The following is a 20,552-nucleotide window of genomic DNA, read 5'->3' on the forward strand; positions in this document are numbered from 1 at the left end:
ACAAGTGTAGCAAAGAAATCAACTATCGGATGAGTCAGAATTTTAACAAAGATAAAGCTAAAAAAATGTTTTTCGGGACGGGAAAGAATTATAAAAAGTCAGTACTCAGCTTGAATCTGTTAAGTTAAAAACCACAAGCCATCCCAGAAATCTTTGTGTAGTCATATTCTTAGTCATAACAGCCACATTAACTCAATTGAAAGTCATCTTATTATCACTTAAATTAATTAAAGGCCTTGTGTCTGTATTTGGAAAAACTACTTGACATGACAACACCTTTGACTTCTTTAGTGTATATTGTATATTATATATGATGTAATTCAGGCCCCAGAATATTTCACTCTTTGTTTCAAAGCAGCAATTTGCAAAAATCAAAAAAGTTCATTTTATTTCTCATTAATGTACACTCAGCACCCCATCTTGACAGAAAAAAAAAACAGAAAAGTACACATTTTTGCAAATTTATTAAAAAAGAAAAACTGAAATATCACATGGTCATAAGTATTCAGACCCTTTGCTGTGACACTCATATTTAACTCACATGCTGTCCATTTCTTCTGATCCTCCTTGAGATGGTTCTACTCCTTCATTGGAGTCCAGCTGTGTTTAATTAAACTGATTGGACTTGATTAGGAAAGGCACACACCTGTCTATATAAGACCTTACAGCTCACAGTGCATGTCAGAGCAAATGAGAATCATGAGGTCGAAGGAACTGCCCAAGAGCTCAGAGACAGAATTGTGGCAAGGCACAGATCTGGCCAAGGTTACAAAAGAATTTCTGCAGCACTCAAGGTTCCTAAGAGCACAGTGGCCTCCATAATCCTTAAATGGAAGAAGTTTGGGACGACCAGAACTCTTCCTAGACCTGGCCATCCAGCCAAACTGAGCAATCGTGGGAGAAGAGCCTTGGTGAGAGAGGTAAAGAAGAACCCAAAGATCACTGTGGCTGAGCTCCAGAGATGCAGTAGGGAGATTGGAGAAAGTTCCACAAAGTCAAATATCACTGCAGCCCTCCACCAGTCGGGGCTTTATGGCAGAGTGGCCCGACGGAAGCCTCTCCTCAGTGCAAGACATATGAAAGCCCCCATAAAGTTTGCCAAAAAACAAATGAAGGATTCCCAGACTATGATAAATAAGATTCTCTGGTCTGGTGAGACCAAGATTGAACTTGTTGGCATTAATTCTAAGCGGTATGTGTGAGGAAAACCAGGCACTGCTCATCACCTGCCCAACACAATCCCAACAGTGAAACACGGTGGTGGCAGCATCATGCTATGGGGGGGGGGGGGGTTTCAGCTGCAGGGACAGGACGACTGGTTGCAATTGAAGGAAAGATGAATGCGGCCAAGTACAGAGATATCCTGGAAGAAAACCTCTTCCAGAGTGCTCTGGACCTCAGACTGGGCCGACGGTTCACCTTCCAACAAGGCAATGACCCCTAAGCAGACAGCTAAAATAACAAAGGAGTGGCTTCGGAACAACTCTGTGACCATTCTTGACTGGCCCAGCCAGAGCCCTGACCTAAACCCAATTGAGCATCTCTAGAGAGACCTGAAAATGGCTGTCCACCAACGTTCACCATCCAACCTGACGGGACTGGAGAGGATCTGCAAGGAAAATGGCAGAGGATCCCCAAATCCAGGTGTGAAAAACGTGAATCATTCCCAAGAAGACTCATGGCTGTACTAGCTCGAAAGGGTGCTTCTACTTAAGACTGAGCAAAGGGTCTGAATACTTATGACCATGTGATATTTCAGTTTTTTCTTTTTTAATAAATTTGCAAAAATTCCTACATTTCTGTTTTTTTCTGTCAAGATGGGGTGCTGAGTGTACATTGATGAGAAATTAAATTAACATTTTTGATTTTAGCAATTGGCTGCAATGAAACAGAGCGAAAAATTTAAAGGGGTCTGAATACTCTCCGTACCCACTCTATGTTTATAAATAGCAGTGGCATGGCCACCCTGTACCTTGCACATGTTTAAATTAAAAACATGAATATATGAACCCGTGTAATATTTGAATAGCTTAGTATTGAATGCACAATATCAGGGTAGTTATGTTTATACATTGCACTAGGCCAAGTTTAATATAAAACACAATTTTATACAATATATATAGTAGGGGGTCCCTGCTCCATCTCTCCATCTGTTTGGGGGTCCTTGGCCTGAAAAACGTGGAAGACCCCTGATGTAAATAACATGCAGTGGAGTTATTTATATGGTCAATTTTGGGATATTTGCAAACTGTAATATTTATACAGTAATATTTGCAAAGTGCCCCATTCCAAATAATGATACATTTATAATGGTGACACACTCTGACCTACACTATCTGTTGCAAATCAACTGTTCCAAGTGACCATTTACAAAAGAAGCTGCGTGGCCATGGATGAATTAGTTGATTCAAAATGCATCATCTTGTAGTTGCATAACCCTAAAGTCTGTGGGCCAGTATTGATGATAAATCTGCATCAGAAATGAAGTACTATTGGCACATTTTTGAGTTAACTAAATATGCAAGAGTAGTCTTAGTTGTCACCGTTAATAACACAAAATGTGTATCCCTTACTGGAGGGGCTGCTTCTAAAAATAAACTAAGAGAATACCCACTTCTCTAGGCAGCAGTACAACAGTGATTAGCCAACAAATATTTACTTGACATCAAAACTTTACTTTTTTACTATGTTGGAAACTTGCTGAGACAAATACTATCATAACTGACAAGACTGAAGGCCAAAAATATTAAAGAAGTATTCATCAAAAATGTTAAATAATATTCAGTAGGGTAAAATTCTGGAAGTTTCTCTTCCCCTGCGAGGCCTGAATTCAAGTTTTCCAGGTTGTTTTTGCTCCTTTGGCTGAAGCAGGATTAAAGCTACAGGTCCTCTGGAACAATTCAGCAGCTCATTCCTGCAGATCACCCCCCCTCCTCACTCACTAGAGGCAGTGGAGAGGTCAAAGCCTGGAGTGCTGTTGATCCATTTGAGCGCTGATCCTCCCTGGCAACTCAGGGAGTGCTGACCTGCGACCCAGTGCTGATCCTGCCTCTCCTCCAATCTGATACCGGAGCTTCCCTCATCACCTCCCACTCAGAGCGCCTCCTCTCAGGGTTCCACGGCCAGAGTTCTCCTCGCATGACACTGAAAGCTAAACAGCACTGAGCTCTCAGTGACAGATACATTCCCCTCTCTGACCGAATGATGAATTAGTATACTTAGTAGGGTTTGGAGATTTTACAAACATACATAGATAGATAGATAAATAGATAGATAGATAGATAGATAGATAGATAGATAGATAGATAGATAGATAGATAGATAGATAGATAGATAGATAGATAGATAGATAGATAGATAGATAGATAGATAGATAGATAGATAGATAGATAGATAGATAGATAGATAGATAGATAGATAGATAGATAGATTACTTTATTCATCCCCGAAGGAAAATTAAGTTGTCATAGCAGCCGGTATATTTGAATACAAAAAAATACAATACAATAGAATAAAATAAAAAATATTGAGGTAGAAAGAATAAAAACAGAAACACAAGATAAATAGGTAGATAAGGTGCAGTGGCAAGATGATGGTAATAGTACTGATGATATGATGGTAATGTTATTGTTAGACAGTATATAAAAATAGTACAGTATATATAGTATATAATATAACATAATATATATTTATATATGATAGTAATTATACCAATATAATAGCAGTAATAATGGCAGCAACAGTATATATAATAATAGTAAATATAATAATAATAATAACATGTACACATGTATAAATATGTGTAAATGTTATTATTAGTATTATTACATGCTAGCTACATACAGTTTTACTCCTCAGAATCAAATAGCACTGTTTACCGTATGTGCTTTTTGAAATAACCAAAAGGCAGAGAGACTAATGAATCTGACAGGCATCCTCTTTTTAGATTCTGAGCTCGATCTGAGCTCCAAATAAAGTCAGGTGCAGTGTAAAAAATCAAGTAGAAAGCTCAGCCAACATGACTGAACCAGAATATTATTTAAAAACGTTACTCGAGTTGGGTATGCACACTAGCTCACAAGTGGATTATTTCACACACACACAGATATTACGTGCCACAAACACAATTTAGGGTCTCATGCAGAAATTGGAAGTGGAAAAATCCTCCTCTGGTGGGTAAAGACACTCTAGAAGATGAGTGCTGCTCATGCGGATCAACCACACTTTAAGGGTGGGAACAACGGGGAGGCTCTGGTCCTCTTATGATTGATCACTTTCAACATGACCACATCCAGAGGCTATAAACCCTATAAACTCATTACACCTGCAGCAGCGTCATAATGATGACTTCTACGGAAGAAGACACAAACTTCATAAAAACAGCTAAGGGAAAATGTTATCTTTCAAACTGGGCCTTGTGTTTATAAATGTGCATTTGTAAATGAATGGTACTTACAAAAGAATCAGTCCCAGTCGATGCAATAGTCTCCACACGCAGTTGCAACACAGCAGCTGCTACAATGTTATGTTATTGGGCAACTGTGACAGTCCACGAAATGTCCCCTAAAAGTTATTTTTCAAATTAAGAGAGTATGAAAACATAAACATGTCTCGCTCAACAAGAACTCTCACTTTGAGGAATTGTGATTGGGTATTTTGCAGGAAGACAGAGGTGGAAACATGAGACAGAGCTGGAGAAAGTAGCTTGTATTTTGCTGAGAGAAACGGTAATGGCTGAATCTTTTTCTGATGTGGACAATGTCAACGAAGCTAAAATTTGAGTTGGAGTGTGATAGGAGAGGAAGATGACCTACAAACTGAACAGTGGACAAGGTAGAGTGCTGTAAAAAGTGGGACCTGTTGATGCTGATATTGGTTGTCTTGGTGTGTCCACAGACAAAAAACAACGCTTTCTGAGAATTGTAGAGAATTTCCCCCTCTCTGATCATCTGGACTGTGCTGGAGACATGCTTAATGTTGCCAGACTCTTGTCAAAGAAAAATAATTTGAGCCCTTTGGGTGAAAATAAATCTATAATTCACTTCATTTCATGGACATAGACTGTCCCTCTTGCCCCATAAGACTACATTGTAGCCACTGCCGCTGTTTTACGGCTGCTGGTGGAAGTAAAGGTTTTGCACATACCATTTATTCAAACCTCCATATTTATATATTTATATATAATATACATGAGTATGTGTTTTTTCTCTTGTGTCTGTTGACGTATAACTTGTAGCAGCACTCCTTCAAAAGGAGATTTTAAAAAATGGAAACAACTTTAAAAGAAGCTGATGGGGGGATAAGACCAACCTGAAAACAAAGATCTGAGGTTGGAGAAGACAAAGTTAATATCTGCTGCTGGATGAGCCCTGTTGTGTACTGTAAACACTCCACAAGTCTGAATACAACAGACATTAACATACTTCGTGCTGCTACCCCTGAGGGCTTTTCTGTGAGAACATAATCACTTTTTTTTCTGCTTGTGATGGTAAATAAAGATGTTTCCATGCCAGCACAGACCTGCTGACACCCAGCGTACAATGACACCTTTCTCAGAAACTGTAGTTTTTCTTTTTGTGTACACCAGTTCTGTCGGAATATACAACAGAGTTTCTATGAAGATAACCTGTGTTTACTACGTATTAATAATAATTTCTTGAGTTTATTATTTAGATGCTATCATAGTCTGTGGCAGGTAAGGGTCAATGCCTATCTTGAGGAAAACGAGAACAAGAAAAATAGCTTTACTGGGTTTGTTATGTGGTGCTGTTAAGGAGCCTCTGTAATGTTCTGTGGTTAACTATCTTCAAACATTTCACACATACACTCTCATGTCTCTGACGTTCTCTGTTTTCATTATGCTAATCTCAAATGTAAAGTATATCCTGGTGAGCAATTTAGATGTCCTGTTTTCCAAATGGTGTTTTGAAACTGTATATGTAGATTTGATTGGAACTGTTCTTTGATTTTCATGCCATGTTCTGTTCTGCTCTGCAGTATTTATGATAATTATTTTATTTATGCAGGACAGAGCTGATTATACTTTTTTTGCATAATAAGGTTGTGTTTTGGAGAACTTGCCTGGCTCAGTGGACTCAGTACTGTAAACCAATACCCAGAGAGGTGACATCAGTAGAGTAAAACTGTGGGGAAGCTCCGAGCCTCCCCCGGGCTTTTATGAGCTTCAGTCAGGATGACTTTAATGGCAGCGTAGCTGCTTTACACAGCCCACCAGGAGCTTTACTGCGTGAAGGAGACGTGCTGAGTGTACTGACGGAGTAACACGGCGGCGATTCCACGTTCAGACGGAGGAATGCAGCCTCATTAAAGCAGCACAGGGGCAAATGGTGCATTTCTGCTGAGTGAGGTAAACCAGGAAAACACACTGAGGAGATATATTAGCAAAGCAGGGGGGAAACTCAGCACATGTACAATATGGTTACATTGCTAACGACAGCCGGAAACATTACCACAGCGTTTCAACAGTACCTCTCTCTTTACTGAAGTTCTAGTGCATGGAGGTTATGCTGAATTTGATTAGGTTGGAAACGTGATGATATTAAATTAATATTCTGTACGAATTTACAACAAAAACCTTGAATGAAAGAAGGCATTTTAGTTTAGAAGTTCAAAAAGGTCAGAAGAAAAGCTAATAGACCTTTACATAACATGGTATACATGTACACTATGTAAACACAAATCAATCAGAACAACTATTGGAAAATAATATAAAGTAAAAGCATCATCTCTAAGCATATTTACAGCCAAGCTCAGTCATATTAGAGAGTCCTGTGCAGACTCTTCTTGACTCCTCCTGTAATTTTTCACCCCCACTTTCAAACACATGGCATTCTGGACAAACAGTCATGGCACTCAGACCATGGAAATGCAACTGACTATGGATATCACCTGGCTCCTCCTGTTGCACCGGCTGCAGGTCAAATTTAGGATTGTCCATTACTTGAGCAACACAGCTCACATTTAATGAGGAGGCTGGGCTGGTTGGGTGCTTCGATAAGACTTTCCATTTCTTCCCTGCTTCAAACTGGTCAATTTAGTTTTTTTTAATTGTCAATCATTCCACATTATTAACCGTGTGTTTATTAAGAGGATGAAGATCCTCCAGCTTTAACAAAGTGCTTTTCTTTAACCCAGACCCATACCAAGAACACAGTAGTTGGAACACTTTGATAAAGAGACTGGAAATGATCGGCAATGAGACTGCAACAAAAAACTGCAAGTGAGGAAATAGGGAGGCAGTGAATTAACTTGACAGGAATCATCTTATAATGAGCAAACCTCACGAGATCTGTCAAAAACATAGCCAGGGACAAAATGAAATGTCTCTCAGTGAAGCACGGACAGATGAGCTACACTGAAACCACTCCTCGGTTAATCATTGCAATTACGTCCGCAAAGTGGGACCTGAGAGGACCTGCATTCAATGACAGGTTAAAAACTGTCTTCTGCAGCATTCACCACATTCTGGCACACACACAAAGTCACAAACACCGACACACATATTTTCTCACATCCACTTCGATGAATGAATAGACAAAAAATTTGTTTTAGAACCTTGCTCAGCTCCTTTAATTTAGTTTTCTGTGTTTGTTAAGGGTTAATAGCATAATTCACAAAGTAAATCCCTGTATTTATTATAGTATAAATAGCAGAGGAAATCTTAACAAAGAAGAAATAAATGGAAATGGAAGACAAATGTAACAGGTGATTCAACATGTCTACACTTGGCTCTATGTTCCATAAATAGCAGAACCCATCTCCACATGCTTTGTTAGCCTTACAGAGCCAGGGCAGTGTGCAGAGGCACCACAGGTACTGACTTGTATCAAGGCATCATTGGAGCAGCTATCTCACAGGAAACTGGATCTGCCTTTAAGTAGCAAAGTTTTCTGGTATATTCACTGATTTAGTACTTTCATGCAATAGGTAATTTTCTGTTGAATTCATATAGATTATTGTAAACAGACCTATTTTCATTGAGGTGTCTTATTGCTTACTAAATGCCTGCCCTACTAAAAGGATAAGCGAAGAGGGTAATGGAATTTCAGTTAGGAGAACTCATTCTTTTAAATGTTGGTAGGCACCAATATAGTGCTTTTTTTTAATTTGTTTTGAGGTAATTGATTTTTATATTTTTGAGTGAAAATATCTATTGTTGCCTGCAACATTGACACAAGAAAATGTCTCCATCCATCCATCCATCACCATTTAAATATTTCATTGTTTATTCAGGTCCAGACTGATGTCACCTTTGGTTTCATTACTCATGATGCATAAGGACACCTCTTAAAAATACTGTTGACAAGTTATGTATTCAGAGAATATGACACTGCTGACACAAGTTCAATTACAAGATATCCACGATCAATGATTCGGTTCCTGGGTTAGGGTTAGGCACCAGGTCCATCAAAACATCCATTTATTTTTCAGCGGGCTGGCAGGACTCCAGGTGCATCCGTCTTCTCCCTTTTTTTTACTGTTAAGCATGTTGCAAATGTTCCTGCACAGTAATCCAGAGTTAGAGCACTGTCTCTCTGCCTAGTATAGGTCTGTGTAACATCAACATGATTTTAAAGCTGTTATTTAAAGGTTAAAAAAATAACTGTGTTCCTTCAAAGTAAGACAGGACAAGAGGCAAGTTCACCCTCAGTGATAAATTGATTGCAAAAATATTTTTCTTGAGCAAAACATCCTTGCAGGATGCGGTTACAAATCTACTATGATCTAAAGCTAAATCTCAACACACCTTTACTGTGTGTCAGCGAGTTGGTGCTATTTTAATTAAAAAATAAGTTTGACATGAAGCAGTGCAAAGCCTTGTTAAAGGTTTATCCAGCGATGTCTCTCGTGCTTTTTTAATTTTTCACTTTTACAGATGTCTTTCTTAAATGTGAAGCGGCTCCTCTCGGGATGCAGGGCTGTTTGAAATCAGATCAACCTGTTCCTGTGTCCTGTCTGACAACACACCAGATGGACGGCAGGTTGGGCTGCGTTCAATAGCCTGCCAGGTTCTCAGTAACAAAAACCTGCTCTCCGTACAGAGGCCGTGGACTGCAGAGTGCCTGGTGGAAGGCTGAATTCAAAAAAAGAATAAATCACTGTTGATCCAGAGATGACAACAAGCGTGCAAAGAAGCTGTGTGACGCCAAGTTTCAACAAACCTCAAGCCGGGGGAAGGAAGCAAAGAACCACTGCCTCTCCATCTGTGAGCTCCGGTGTACTCTGAGTGAAAACATATGGGACTCGGTGCAAACGGGGGAAAGTTAATGAGATTTTGAGCAGGCACTAAATGTAACGGCACGCCTTGAACTTTTACGATGACCTCCAGCAGGCTGGACATAATAACCCTAAATGACTTTACAGCATGGGTCAGTTATTAGGATCTGCTTGGGTTACAGTAATGAGATCTGCAGAGAGACGTCATGACAGAGCAGCAATATGTCTGATTCAGCAGAGTGAAGAGATGGAAAATGATCTGTACAATTATTCGCCACGCTCGGCTGACTGATGCAGGAAATAAAGCGTGTCAAGAAAAAAAGTAAACTTCGAGTTAAATGTGCTAGAAAACATTTAATACATCCACAGACATGACACAGTCTTTTGGATGCTTTATGTTCCTAATAAAAAGATTAAAGTGCAGGATGCTCAACAGTGCTCTACAAAAAAAATTTAAAATCCACAGGATCTGCAATAAAAACTAATTACTACTCTCACAGTCAAACTTCCCAAGAATCTGTTAAAACTGTTTTCGCACATTGCATAAGTAGTGCTCCACAAAAGGGAAAACTGTAAATTTCATATATAAATTTAACTGTTTCTGCACAGGTAAGCGTCCTGCTATCATAAAATGCACAGATTCACAGATGGTTCAAAATAGTTAAATTGTGAGTGTGCAATCCAACACACATGAATTTAAACATGATAGATTACAGCATTTACACTGATCCTGCAGTTTAATAGGCAGTGATGAACAGTAGTTCAGAGACAAAGGATTCATTTACACCCTCCTCCTCCACCTAAACCTCCATTTTTTTGTGTAGATCAGCATACACATATGGATTGAGGCAACATACTATGTTACTTACTCACTACAAAGATGATGAATCACAGTGTAATTTTCTTCTCAATGCTTAGGAGGAACAAATTCAAGTACATTCAAGTTCAAGTACATTTTTTATGAACAATTACAGTTAAAACATATATGTGTATTAGTGCGTGCATAATCATATCATAACTGATCTGGAACAGTTGAAACTCACAGAATGATGAATGTAAATAAAGTTGAACTCCCAAATATGTTTTGAGGTAGGCGTGGTTTGTAATCCTGACTGCTGCAAATGCTAATGAGCGTGGTTTAAATAGACCACAGTGTGAGGGCATCTATCTGTTTCTACAGCTAAGAAGCTTGGGGCCGGTGTATCATAGCCTCGGGAGAGGATTATTTATGCTTTTGTGTCTCAGCTGCTACTTCCCTTGTCTTGGTAGATAATTTCTGAACCATTTATAAGAAAGCTGAATTGTTTACCAGACACGAAACCCATTTTCCATTCTCTGCACTGGCTTCCCACTAGGTTTTGGATCCATTCCTGGTCCGGCGCCTGGGTAAACCTGTGACTCACTCCATCCCTATAAGATCTCTCAGGTTTTCTGACCTGTGCACTAGACTGAAAAAGAGAGGAGATTCTGCTTTTGAAGTAGTGACTTTCCCTCTGTACAATCTTTTAAAAAGCAACTGAGGACCATTCTCACTTTGGCCTTTTTCTCAATATTAGAAGTTTAGTGTTTCTTTTGAAATCTTGTGTCTCTTTCTCTTGTTTTATGGTTTTCGCTATAACATTTGTCTCGTGGCGTGTTTTTATTATTGTATGCATGTATTGCTTGATAATTGGTTAATGAGCTGTATTTATAAAGCCCTTTTCAAGTCTTACCTACCACTCAATGGTTTTTCATAAGAGGTCACTATGATTCCATAAACAACGGGTTTACTTTCAGATATCCTTCACACACTCCGGGAACAGTAAGTGGCAAGTTAGGCTCCGTGTATTGCCCGGGAGCATCTTGGCATACAGACAGGATTATCCGGGGTGTGAACCATGACCTTCTGGTCAGTAAAGCTCATGGATTTACCAAGTTTTTATAGCACCTTGCTCCAGAGCTCAGAGGGTGGAGAGGGTGATCGTATAACTGTATGACCTTACATTGGATTGATGTGGATTAAATGTCTGTGAAAGGTGCTGTATTAAATATACTTATTTATGCAGAGGTAAGACCTGAAGTCGGCAGACATTATGACCAGATCCATAAAACTGTTGACACTTTCTGTCCAAGAAAAATTAACCATGAATCAATCAATGCTTTGAGAAATTGTTATCAATTAATTTTCTTTCATCTCTACATTTGGGAAAGAAAAGTGTGGTACCCTCTTATTGTTTATACAGCAACTCCTTTCTAAGGCCAGACTGAAAACACACAAAGCCTGAATGTGGCTGTAAAAATAGCTGTGTAATATGTCCTCATCTATTTACTGAATTTACAGTCAAGGGTCATAGCATGCGGAATAATATACAAACAATGCTTCATTCCAATCAACACCATATCCGCCCCAACCAAAAGACAATAATAATGATTAGATTAAAAGATTACGGGAAAAAATATGAACATGCCCCAAACTATTCTGTTGGCTGTTTACTTACAGGCATGATCCCAACTCAACTTAAACTGAGTCCTCAGACCTCAGTGCTGCTGTTCAGACTAGAAAAACAGGACACAGATGCCCCCTACTGACCACAAAGCTCTATTCACACCAACAGGCAATTATCAGGCCTGAGCAAAGAGCTGTTTCAACTGTGAACAAGAACATCTAAAGCAAAACACTCTTCTCTATAAGAACATTTATGACTTCAGTTTTTTGTTCTTGTCTTGTGTTTTTTGGGAGTTGCTTTGTTTATAGTCTCCTTTGCATTTATTATTTGTTAGACCTCTGACCATCAACCAGCATTATGTTCATTCTAATATCATGTTCAATATTTTCTGCATTTATTTGCTAAACAGATGTTAATGAGGGCGCATATTCATCCATCACATATGCAGAATCCAGAGGGTTTTTTTGTGCTTTTCCTCAGGGCTGCTCAGTTTCTTGTTGCTGATTAAAATGAACTGTTTCCTCTTCTCAGTTGTACATTAGAACATAATTATACAGCTAGAATGAAAACCAGCAGATCGTCAGGAGAGAGGTGCCTCCCCTCAAACAGCAACCCTCTCCCAAAGTTAAAGTTTTATCAATGATGTTAAAAAAGGATGCTTCCTCCTTAAAGTAAAATAAAGATTCATCTTTTACAGCAGAAACAAATGAACTCTGCACAGATGTTGAAATGCCTGTTAACATCAATGTGTCCCTTGTTAAAACAGTACTGGCTTGGTTTTATGACTGTCGCTCGCTAAGTTTAATAAACAGTCGTGTGTGAGGGCTATCAGTCTGCTGCTGCCACATCTGCTGGAAAGAAGCAGGACAGCTCAGAAAACCATAATGTCATTAATGAAATATCATTGTTACACATACAAGCCGTGCATATTTTTTTTTAAAAAACAATTAAATTTTATTTAATGTATAGCGCCAAATCATAACATTCATTATTTCAAGGCACTTTACATTGTAAACAGTTTGTGCATTGGTACCTAACCACTGGCTAATTGGTGAATTACTGGTGCAGGAAAGCTAACTGTTACTACGCAAGCATGGGCTAGCTGCTGCATGGATGTTACTTTCCTCAAGTGGTTGTTGTTATTGACATAGTTCAGTCATTTTGTACCAGCCAAAGATAAAATGTTTGCTAATCTTCCATGCAAGGATAAGTCATGGGTTATAATGACCTTCCCTGATAATACGGTAGAGTATTAATGCCAAACATAAAAGGGCACTTTGATAAAATAATTCTAAATTTCAAGAATAAAGTTGAAATTTCAAGAATAATGTCAAATTATAAGAAATATATCACATTAATAAGTTAGACATAATACTGCCTCTACAAAAGTCCCTGTATACATGGTTGGTGAAATTATTGTCTTAAAATTGTGTAATTATCTGCTTTACATTTTTTAAAGACTGGAAAAGGCCAAAAAGAAAACAGGGGTCAACAGAGGCACAGAAGAATGAAGTGTGACTGTATGTGCCTGGACACCAATTAAACAGTGCACCATCTAAATGTCAGTTACTTGTTGAAAGTAAGATCCACTTACTCCTTACTGAGTCCTGAAGTCACCCGTGATGATATAATGGTCATAAAATAGGGTGTACCCCTGGGAACAAGTTGGCAATAGCTGGAGTTTGAACTTATTACTCAGGATTTTACATAATTGTATTTAATCAGGATACACTGAAGTGCGGGGAAAGCTGAAAGCTCACATAGCACATCTGCATTCTCACATACAGCCCATTCAGATAATTTAGGAGATTATCTGAATGGAGTTCACTGAGTATCTGAAAGTAGCTCTTTTGTGGGGCTCAGTAAAACTGGATGGTGAATCCATGATCAGTGTTTTCATTGCTCTTATTATTGCCTTCAGAGCACTGGCTGGTCTCTAAGTTAGAAAAATAACTATTGTGCAGGTGATGTAAAAACATCAGGATACAGCTAGAGTGCAAACATGGTGTCTGTAGTGACCCACAGCCCAGTAGTTAAGATACCCATGTCTGGACAAAGGAGCAAATATTTACTTCCATTAGAGAACTGAATTAAAAACATAGTATTACGGTAATTCTAATGGCAGATACATGCTATGGAGAACCCAACTACACTGCAGGCTGTCTGCTCCAGACTGAGCCAGGAAAACTGGTCACTTTCTTCTCACAGCGATTTTTTAAAGGTAGTCTTGGTGAAGTCACATTATCCAAATATAACTCAGTGGCATCTCCTCACATTCCCCAGGAGGCCGAGAGAGGACAAAGTTAGCTCTCAAGGAAACTCTAGAGGCCCCAGAGCCACTGGCCCCCAGCAGGTCGCAGGGGAGAGCGTAGAGCACCTTACAAGGAGTGTGAGGGCATCTATCTGTGTGTGTGTGTGTGTGTTTGCGTGTGAATTTGTGTGTGTGTGTGTGTTTGTCTGTGTGTGTGTGTGTGTGTGGAGGTCGAGGCTCTGAAACCAGCAGTGAGTTTAATCATGGAGTAAATGCAGAAACTGGAATAAAGGCATATTGGATCACTGATCACCTCCCTTTACCTGAACTTCCCTGCACTTTTCCACAAACACTTCCGGACTCTTTAACTGAACACACTTGTTAATATAGAATCATGAGAAAATGTCTAAATAAGGACAAAATATTTCACAAGATCTAAGGTTATAAACACTGCGGTGAGTCATGTGAGGCACAATATTGGACACCTGTGGCGCAGACTGGAGGAAGACTGCACACATGATGAAGAATAATTTGGGAGTAAAGAGAAAATAGAAATGTTGTGTGTCTTGTTATATTTGATTCTGCCTCGAGTGAACAATTTGCCTTTACAAGTGGTTTCTCGTTATAGAGACATGTTGTTGTTACTTGTACATGCACACAGAGATGAACTAATGGCGTCCAATCCAGCAGTCCTACTATTAATCATTCTTCATCATCATTTTGGAGGATGAGTCAAATTAATTAATCCTCCTTCTTCAGGTTAGTTTGTTCAAAAATGATTGGGGTGCTTTTGTTCTTTATTTTTATGGTTGGCTCCTTTTAACTTTAATTAATTAGTCCCAATCGATTTATTACCAATAGGTTAACTGGCTGAGTGAAGTCAGAGGCGTCTTCTGGTCCTCTCAACCTTACATCCCATACATATACAACCCACATAGACATTCACAAAACTATGAGTAGTTTGTACAAGCAAACAATTATTTCTGTAGCTACATGGACAATTATAATGAATATTATTAGTATTGTGCTGTGCACAAAAAATACCAATTTTTTATTTTTCCTGTTTCAGCTATAACTAGAAACTTCATGTGACGATGCTGTGATAAGGTTTGAGGGTAGGTGCAGATTGTGACTTTGTTTAACGACACCACCAATCTGCTCCATATCAAATTTTAAAAGTGTTATTGTGTAATTTCTTTTCTCAACACATTATTATAAAATGGTATTCCCCAATTGCTTTTAGTAAAAGTCTTTCCTTTTATGTTGACTTTTGTTTAAGTATAAACCTTTTTTTCATTCAGAAGCCCATTTTCATGCCCCCTTTTCTTTAATAAAGTCGTATTTCATGACAGTAGCATTGTCTTGCTTCTCACCTTCCAACTAATCTCCTGCATCCTAAGTTAGAAAGCTCTAAAACTACTCCAAGGCTAGACTACAAAAAAGTTGACTAACAACAACACTGCTGCTGTAAATGCACACCGTGGTAATCATAAGAAATAATCCAGGTTGGTAGAGGAGTATATATTGGTGCATGAAATAGCCTTAGCAGAGTGTGATGGCCAATTACACTGTATAGAGTTTTTCAAAATTTAAAGGTAGGTAGGTAAGTAGGCTATTTATTTTTCAGTGAAACATTTGTACTATATACACACACATGTACACATGTGACCTCTTTCTGAGCCAGAACCGGGATACATCAGAGCGCCAGGTTCTGCTATCGTGTTCAGCTTTTGAACTCAGGACACATATATTATTTATTTATTTAAACAGAGACAATGATCTGAATTCTTTTGCAGGTTCAGGGTTTTCACCAAAGAACCTATTGATTTATCTTTGAGAAGAGAAGAAACAAGAAAGCATTGTAACATCCTTTTCTAATGTTTATCTTAGGACGGGGGGTCTTATCAATAGCCGTAGGATTAGATAAGATATAAATGACACACTTTTAAAAATACATATGAGCGTAAACTGCAAATTATGGGGACTATTTATCATTTATTCACTATTATCAGTTTCATCATTATAATTAAGACTACACAAATATGTTGCTGCTGATTAATGACACTGATTAATGTTGTTTCATCAGCCAATGTCTTTTTTTTAATGTTCCAATATTGAATTTAACTACAAGAAAATCAAAAATGTATAAATCAAAAATTCACTATTTCAGGATTAGCATTATGCAGCATTTAATAAACATTTGCAACAAGCTTTATTTTAAAGGGTGTTATGATCTCAGTGTTTGTTGGTCTTCACCCTGTAAATCTGAAGGAGGTGAGATGGAAAAATGACAAAACCCTTGGCTGATTTGCTTCCACATTTGACTTTATTGTGATTATTCAACATGATTCGGTTTGTGTGGATGTTTTCCTGAATGTGTGGAGTTTAAGACTTGTTACTGTGTGTTGGTTTGTGAACCTGCAGAAACACTCACTCCCCCCTTCCCTCCAGACAAAACAAAGTGCAAAAAAAAAACACCAAAAAAAACCCTTCTGACACCTCAAAGGTGACTCCGCTCCGACATGCCAACCTGCCGTTCAACCTGCCGCATGATTCGACTGAAACAATTCATCAACAACCAACTGATATAACGTAGGTGGAGTTCAAAAAAATGAAAAGATCATCAGCAGCGATGCATTTAGGAGGTCTCGAACATCTTCTTCCTGTCAGCCTTATCCTCAATGTTCTTACGCCAGTCCCCCACTGCTTCTGTGCTCTGCAGAGTGGAGGAAACAAAATAATCAGAACACAAGTCCATTTGTGAGAAGTCATCCTAGCCGGCGACTAAACGTTAAAACCATTTTTACTATTTTCATTCCAACATTTTGGGACTAGAGGTAAGCAGTGTGCGTTTTTCTGAATGCAATATAGTTAAACTGACTCATGGTGAGCTAACAGAATAAATAAGTAACGTTTTAAGTATCTCCACAAGTGCAGTGACGGTTCTGAAAAAGACAGCACATTAGATGACAAGATCTTGGAATGTGAGTCATGTGATGGACCTTGGATTTGTAATACGACTTCAGTATATCAGAGGATAGTTACAATGATAACCATACATGTTTGACCATCAACCATTGCTGTATCAGAATATTTGATTGTTTTTTCCCAAATCAAACATAATCAAAATGGTGTCAGAACACAATGACTTTCTAATTGTGACATATTGCAACTACTAAGACCTCAGTCTTTTTCTGAGGTAGGATTTAACGACATCAACAGTATTTGCAGATCTAAAATCCGAATCACAGCAGTTATCCTTTGAAACAAACCAGAAACCTTTAGGCCTATACCTGTATTTTTTTACAAAGAGGACAGCACAAGTACAGATGTAACCCTAAAATCTCACCTCCAAAAAGAACACAGTCAAATCCACAGTACCCACCTCCTCTTTGACCTCCTTCTTGACCTGCTTCAGGTTGGCCCTCAGGTCCATGGTCACCTTGTGCTTGGAGCCCAGCAGAGCCTGCAGCATGGAGTCAGCAGACATACGGACCTTCCTCAGCGCGGGTTTCTTCACACCCCTCAGGTCCACCACTTTGATCTTCAGGTCTTCAATCTGCGGGGAGGAAAGCTCTTTAGTTTGTCGTCGTTCATGCAGCTGCTGGTTATGTGATGCTGTCTGGGGAACATTTACCTCCTTGTCGGCCTTCAGCACCTTGGCCTCGGCGTCATACCTCTCCTCATCGACCTGGTCAATGAGGGCATTGAGTTTCTTGCACAACTCCTGTCAACACACAAACTTCTCATGTTAACAGTGTACACATTGCGTTTTGGTACTTTGATATTTCAGCCAAAAAAGGAAAAAAACAGTTACCTTTATATGAATTATGAGGATGCTTATCATGTTAAATTTTCCCATATTGACAACCATATGGGGATTTTCATGTCAAACCATCAGGGTTAAAATAATGACAGTGATGATGCAAATTAATCTGAGTAAAATGTAGAAAATCGGAAGACCGGACATCGTCAGACATGTCAGTTCAAATATGGCAACAGTGCTTTCTTTATCGCTTCCAGGTAGAGAAACATCCGCCACATAGTCAGTCTAACTTTCCCTTTGTTCATTTAGCCTATACACAGTTTCTGGAGAGCTTTAGTATTTTGCCTATATGTGTTTCTAAGACAGTTGCAGTTAAATGCCAACAAGAAAATAACTGTTTCATCATCTTTGTCGAAATGAAGAAGCACTAAATTTGGTAGGTAGACAGTTTCCACCTGCTCCCATCATTTGTGCTAAACTTGGCTTCACACATTTAGTACCTCTTGCTGTCTAGACCTCTGGACTATGGCTGAATATGGAAATCCACCCAAAGGTTAAAAAAAAAGTAACCCAAATTATAACAACCTTCAAAAATAAACATTTACTGATCAATTGAAGAATTCTTTTTTTTTTTTAAATGTGTCCAGTTTGGCATCAATGTTTTCTGTTATTTCGAAAGTGACCTCCCACATTTACCAGAATGCTTTTGAGCTTATATAAGCTGGTTATAAGCAGGACCAACTGCATTAACCAAGGCAAAATTGATAAGCTCATAAAAATCTTGAGATCGTTTTCTCATTGGATGTTTACTGACTATTCAACAAGTCCTAACTCTTTGAATCTAAGGGTCTTTCAGAGGCTTTTCCTGAACTCTGAATCCTCTTTCTTTTTTCTTATTTCACTTCAGGGAAACAGAGACACTCCTCTCACCATGAGAACGTTCTGGTCTCCAGCCGTGTCTGGGGAGGTGCAGTGTTCGGACATGTAGTTCTCCTTCTCCGCTATTTTATCCGCTTTCTCCTGCTCGAGCAAGCTCCCAGCGACCTGGAGGATCAGGCTCTGCAGAACGAACAACAGAGAGATGTCCACTCACAACACTGTCCTCTTCAATTAGGTTTGAGGGGATTTAAAGCTCAACACAAATATTTTTTTATCCAGGGCTGTAACAGCGTTCATTTAAACAGAAATTAGTTGGTTTACCTTCAGGTGATGCCTGCGGCTGGAGTTCATCTTTTTCCTGTTTGAGAAGAAGTTGTTTCACAAGTCAGTTAATTTCATATTCACAGTCAAATTCAACATCCATGTTGAAGAACATGTTTTGCTTGTTGAAGTCGGGAAGTTGAAGTAAAGTACATCTGACCAAATTTCACAGTCATATTATGAGCCTAGCTATTAAACTAATTGCTAACTTGTAACCATTGCTGCTTTTGTATTCCTATTTTCAAAACAATATTTTAGACAAAACAATTATATCATTATGTGCTTGTCAACAGATATTTCTGCACAGAAATGATTCAGGTGAAATGGAAACCAGATGGATGTAAACACTTATGATGTTACTTACTCAGACATCGTGAGAGTTTTTGTGGTTCACAAGCTGCATGAGGAAACACATAAAAACACTTTGAGCAGAGGAAACATTTTACATTTTTTAAACTGAACAACGCTGTAGTCTTCAGATCAGGACAAGAGTGAGGTTCTCTGAGATCAGCATATGCTGTCGCTCTGATGGAGATCTATAGACGAGAATATTTTTGCTGAAACGTGATCTGAGGCCACAGCTGAAGAGCAGCGACGTCGACTGAACTAAACTGGGAAGCTACGGATCCAATGTCGTATGCCGATAGTTAATGACCAGATCAAGTGAAGGATTCATTTGAAAAATTCCGAAGTGAAATATCATTAGCTAAAGTTGATGGTTGATATGTGTTAATGACCTTAAATGGTAAAGGTCAGGGGATATGACATTTTATTGCTTTTCCTATTGACTTTTTAAAGAAAAACAAAAGGAAAACAGTATTAATTCATCCAATCCTTATTTTGGTAGAAGATTATTAAATTTGATTGTGACCCAGCAGATCCAAATTTACCAAATTAAACAGTACGACAAAACAAATCTTACAAATAAATTGACATATCAATCCATCAATTATATAATTTACAATATTCAATATTAATATTAATATTAATTGAAATGTTAATTAAGCACTGAAGTGTTATCAAGTTTGTTCATAGTGACACAAAGTAAAATACTACAGCCAATAAGCATTAAACATGAAAATGTTCATGTTTTGTGAAGCAAAAGGTTTTGGACACTCTAAGAAATTCAGTTTTATATATTCTGTCAACTTGTTTTACACTTTTAAAGCAACACATGTTAACGTCTGGTTAGACGACATGATGGTAATTGTGTTGTATGTGCCTGAGTGCTACAGTCTGTCGCCTTACAAAAACCTGCTAACCCTGAGCTGCAAACAGCTTCAGGACATAAAACACAAAACAGTGGAGATGAACGGGTCTCATAAATTAAAGTCTGTCAGAAAAAGGTCAGATGTCATGACTAGCATGCAGAAAGTCTGGTTGACGTTTGGCTGCGCTGAAGAATTTTCTTTTTTTTGGTCAGGTAAAATAATTGATGCTGGTCTCAGAGAGGCTGGAAAAAATTGACAAAATATAGCAGATTTAAAATAAAGTTCTCACCTATCAAGAAGAGGAAGAAGAGGACAAGACACACTTGGTGGAGGAAAAGGAGCCACTGCCAAACCCACAGACAGTGAAAAATGAAATAGGGTATATATGGTGGATTGCGATGCCTCAGCAAATTGCCCAGATCCTCTTTATGGAAATGGATTCCTGGCCAGACCAATGGGCC

General features: G+C 38.6%; 1 protein-coding gene across 1 annotated transcript; it reads right to left on the reverse strand.

The window, feature by feature from the left end:
- Positions 1 to 16,552: 16,552 nt before the first annotated feature.
- LOC133009734 (troponin I, fast skeletal muscle-like) lies at positions 16,553 to 19,252 on the reverse strand. Its single transcript, XM_061077269.1, has 6 exons — positions 19,245 to 19,252; positions 18,881 to 18,917; positions 18,611 to 18,739; positions 17,552 to 17,641; positions 17,300 to 17,473; positions 16,553 to 16,630 (listed from the first exon to the last, which is right to left on the reverse strand). The coding sequence occupies exons 1-6, from the start codon at positions 19,250 to 19,252 to the stop codon at positions 16,553 to 16,555; spliced, it is 516 nt and encodes a 171-aa protein (XP_060933252.1).
- Positions 19,253 to 20,552: the final 1,300 nt, after the last annotated feature.

The sequence above is a fragment of the Limanda limanda genome, chromosome 8 (assembly GCF_963576545.1).
Source record: "Limanda limanda chromosome 8, fLimLim1.1, whole genome shotgun sequence".
Classification (NCBI taxonomy): domain Eukaryota; kingdom Metazoa; phylum Chordata; class Actinopteri; order Pleuronectiformes; family Pleuronectidae; genus Limanda; species Limanda limanda.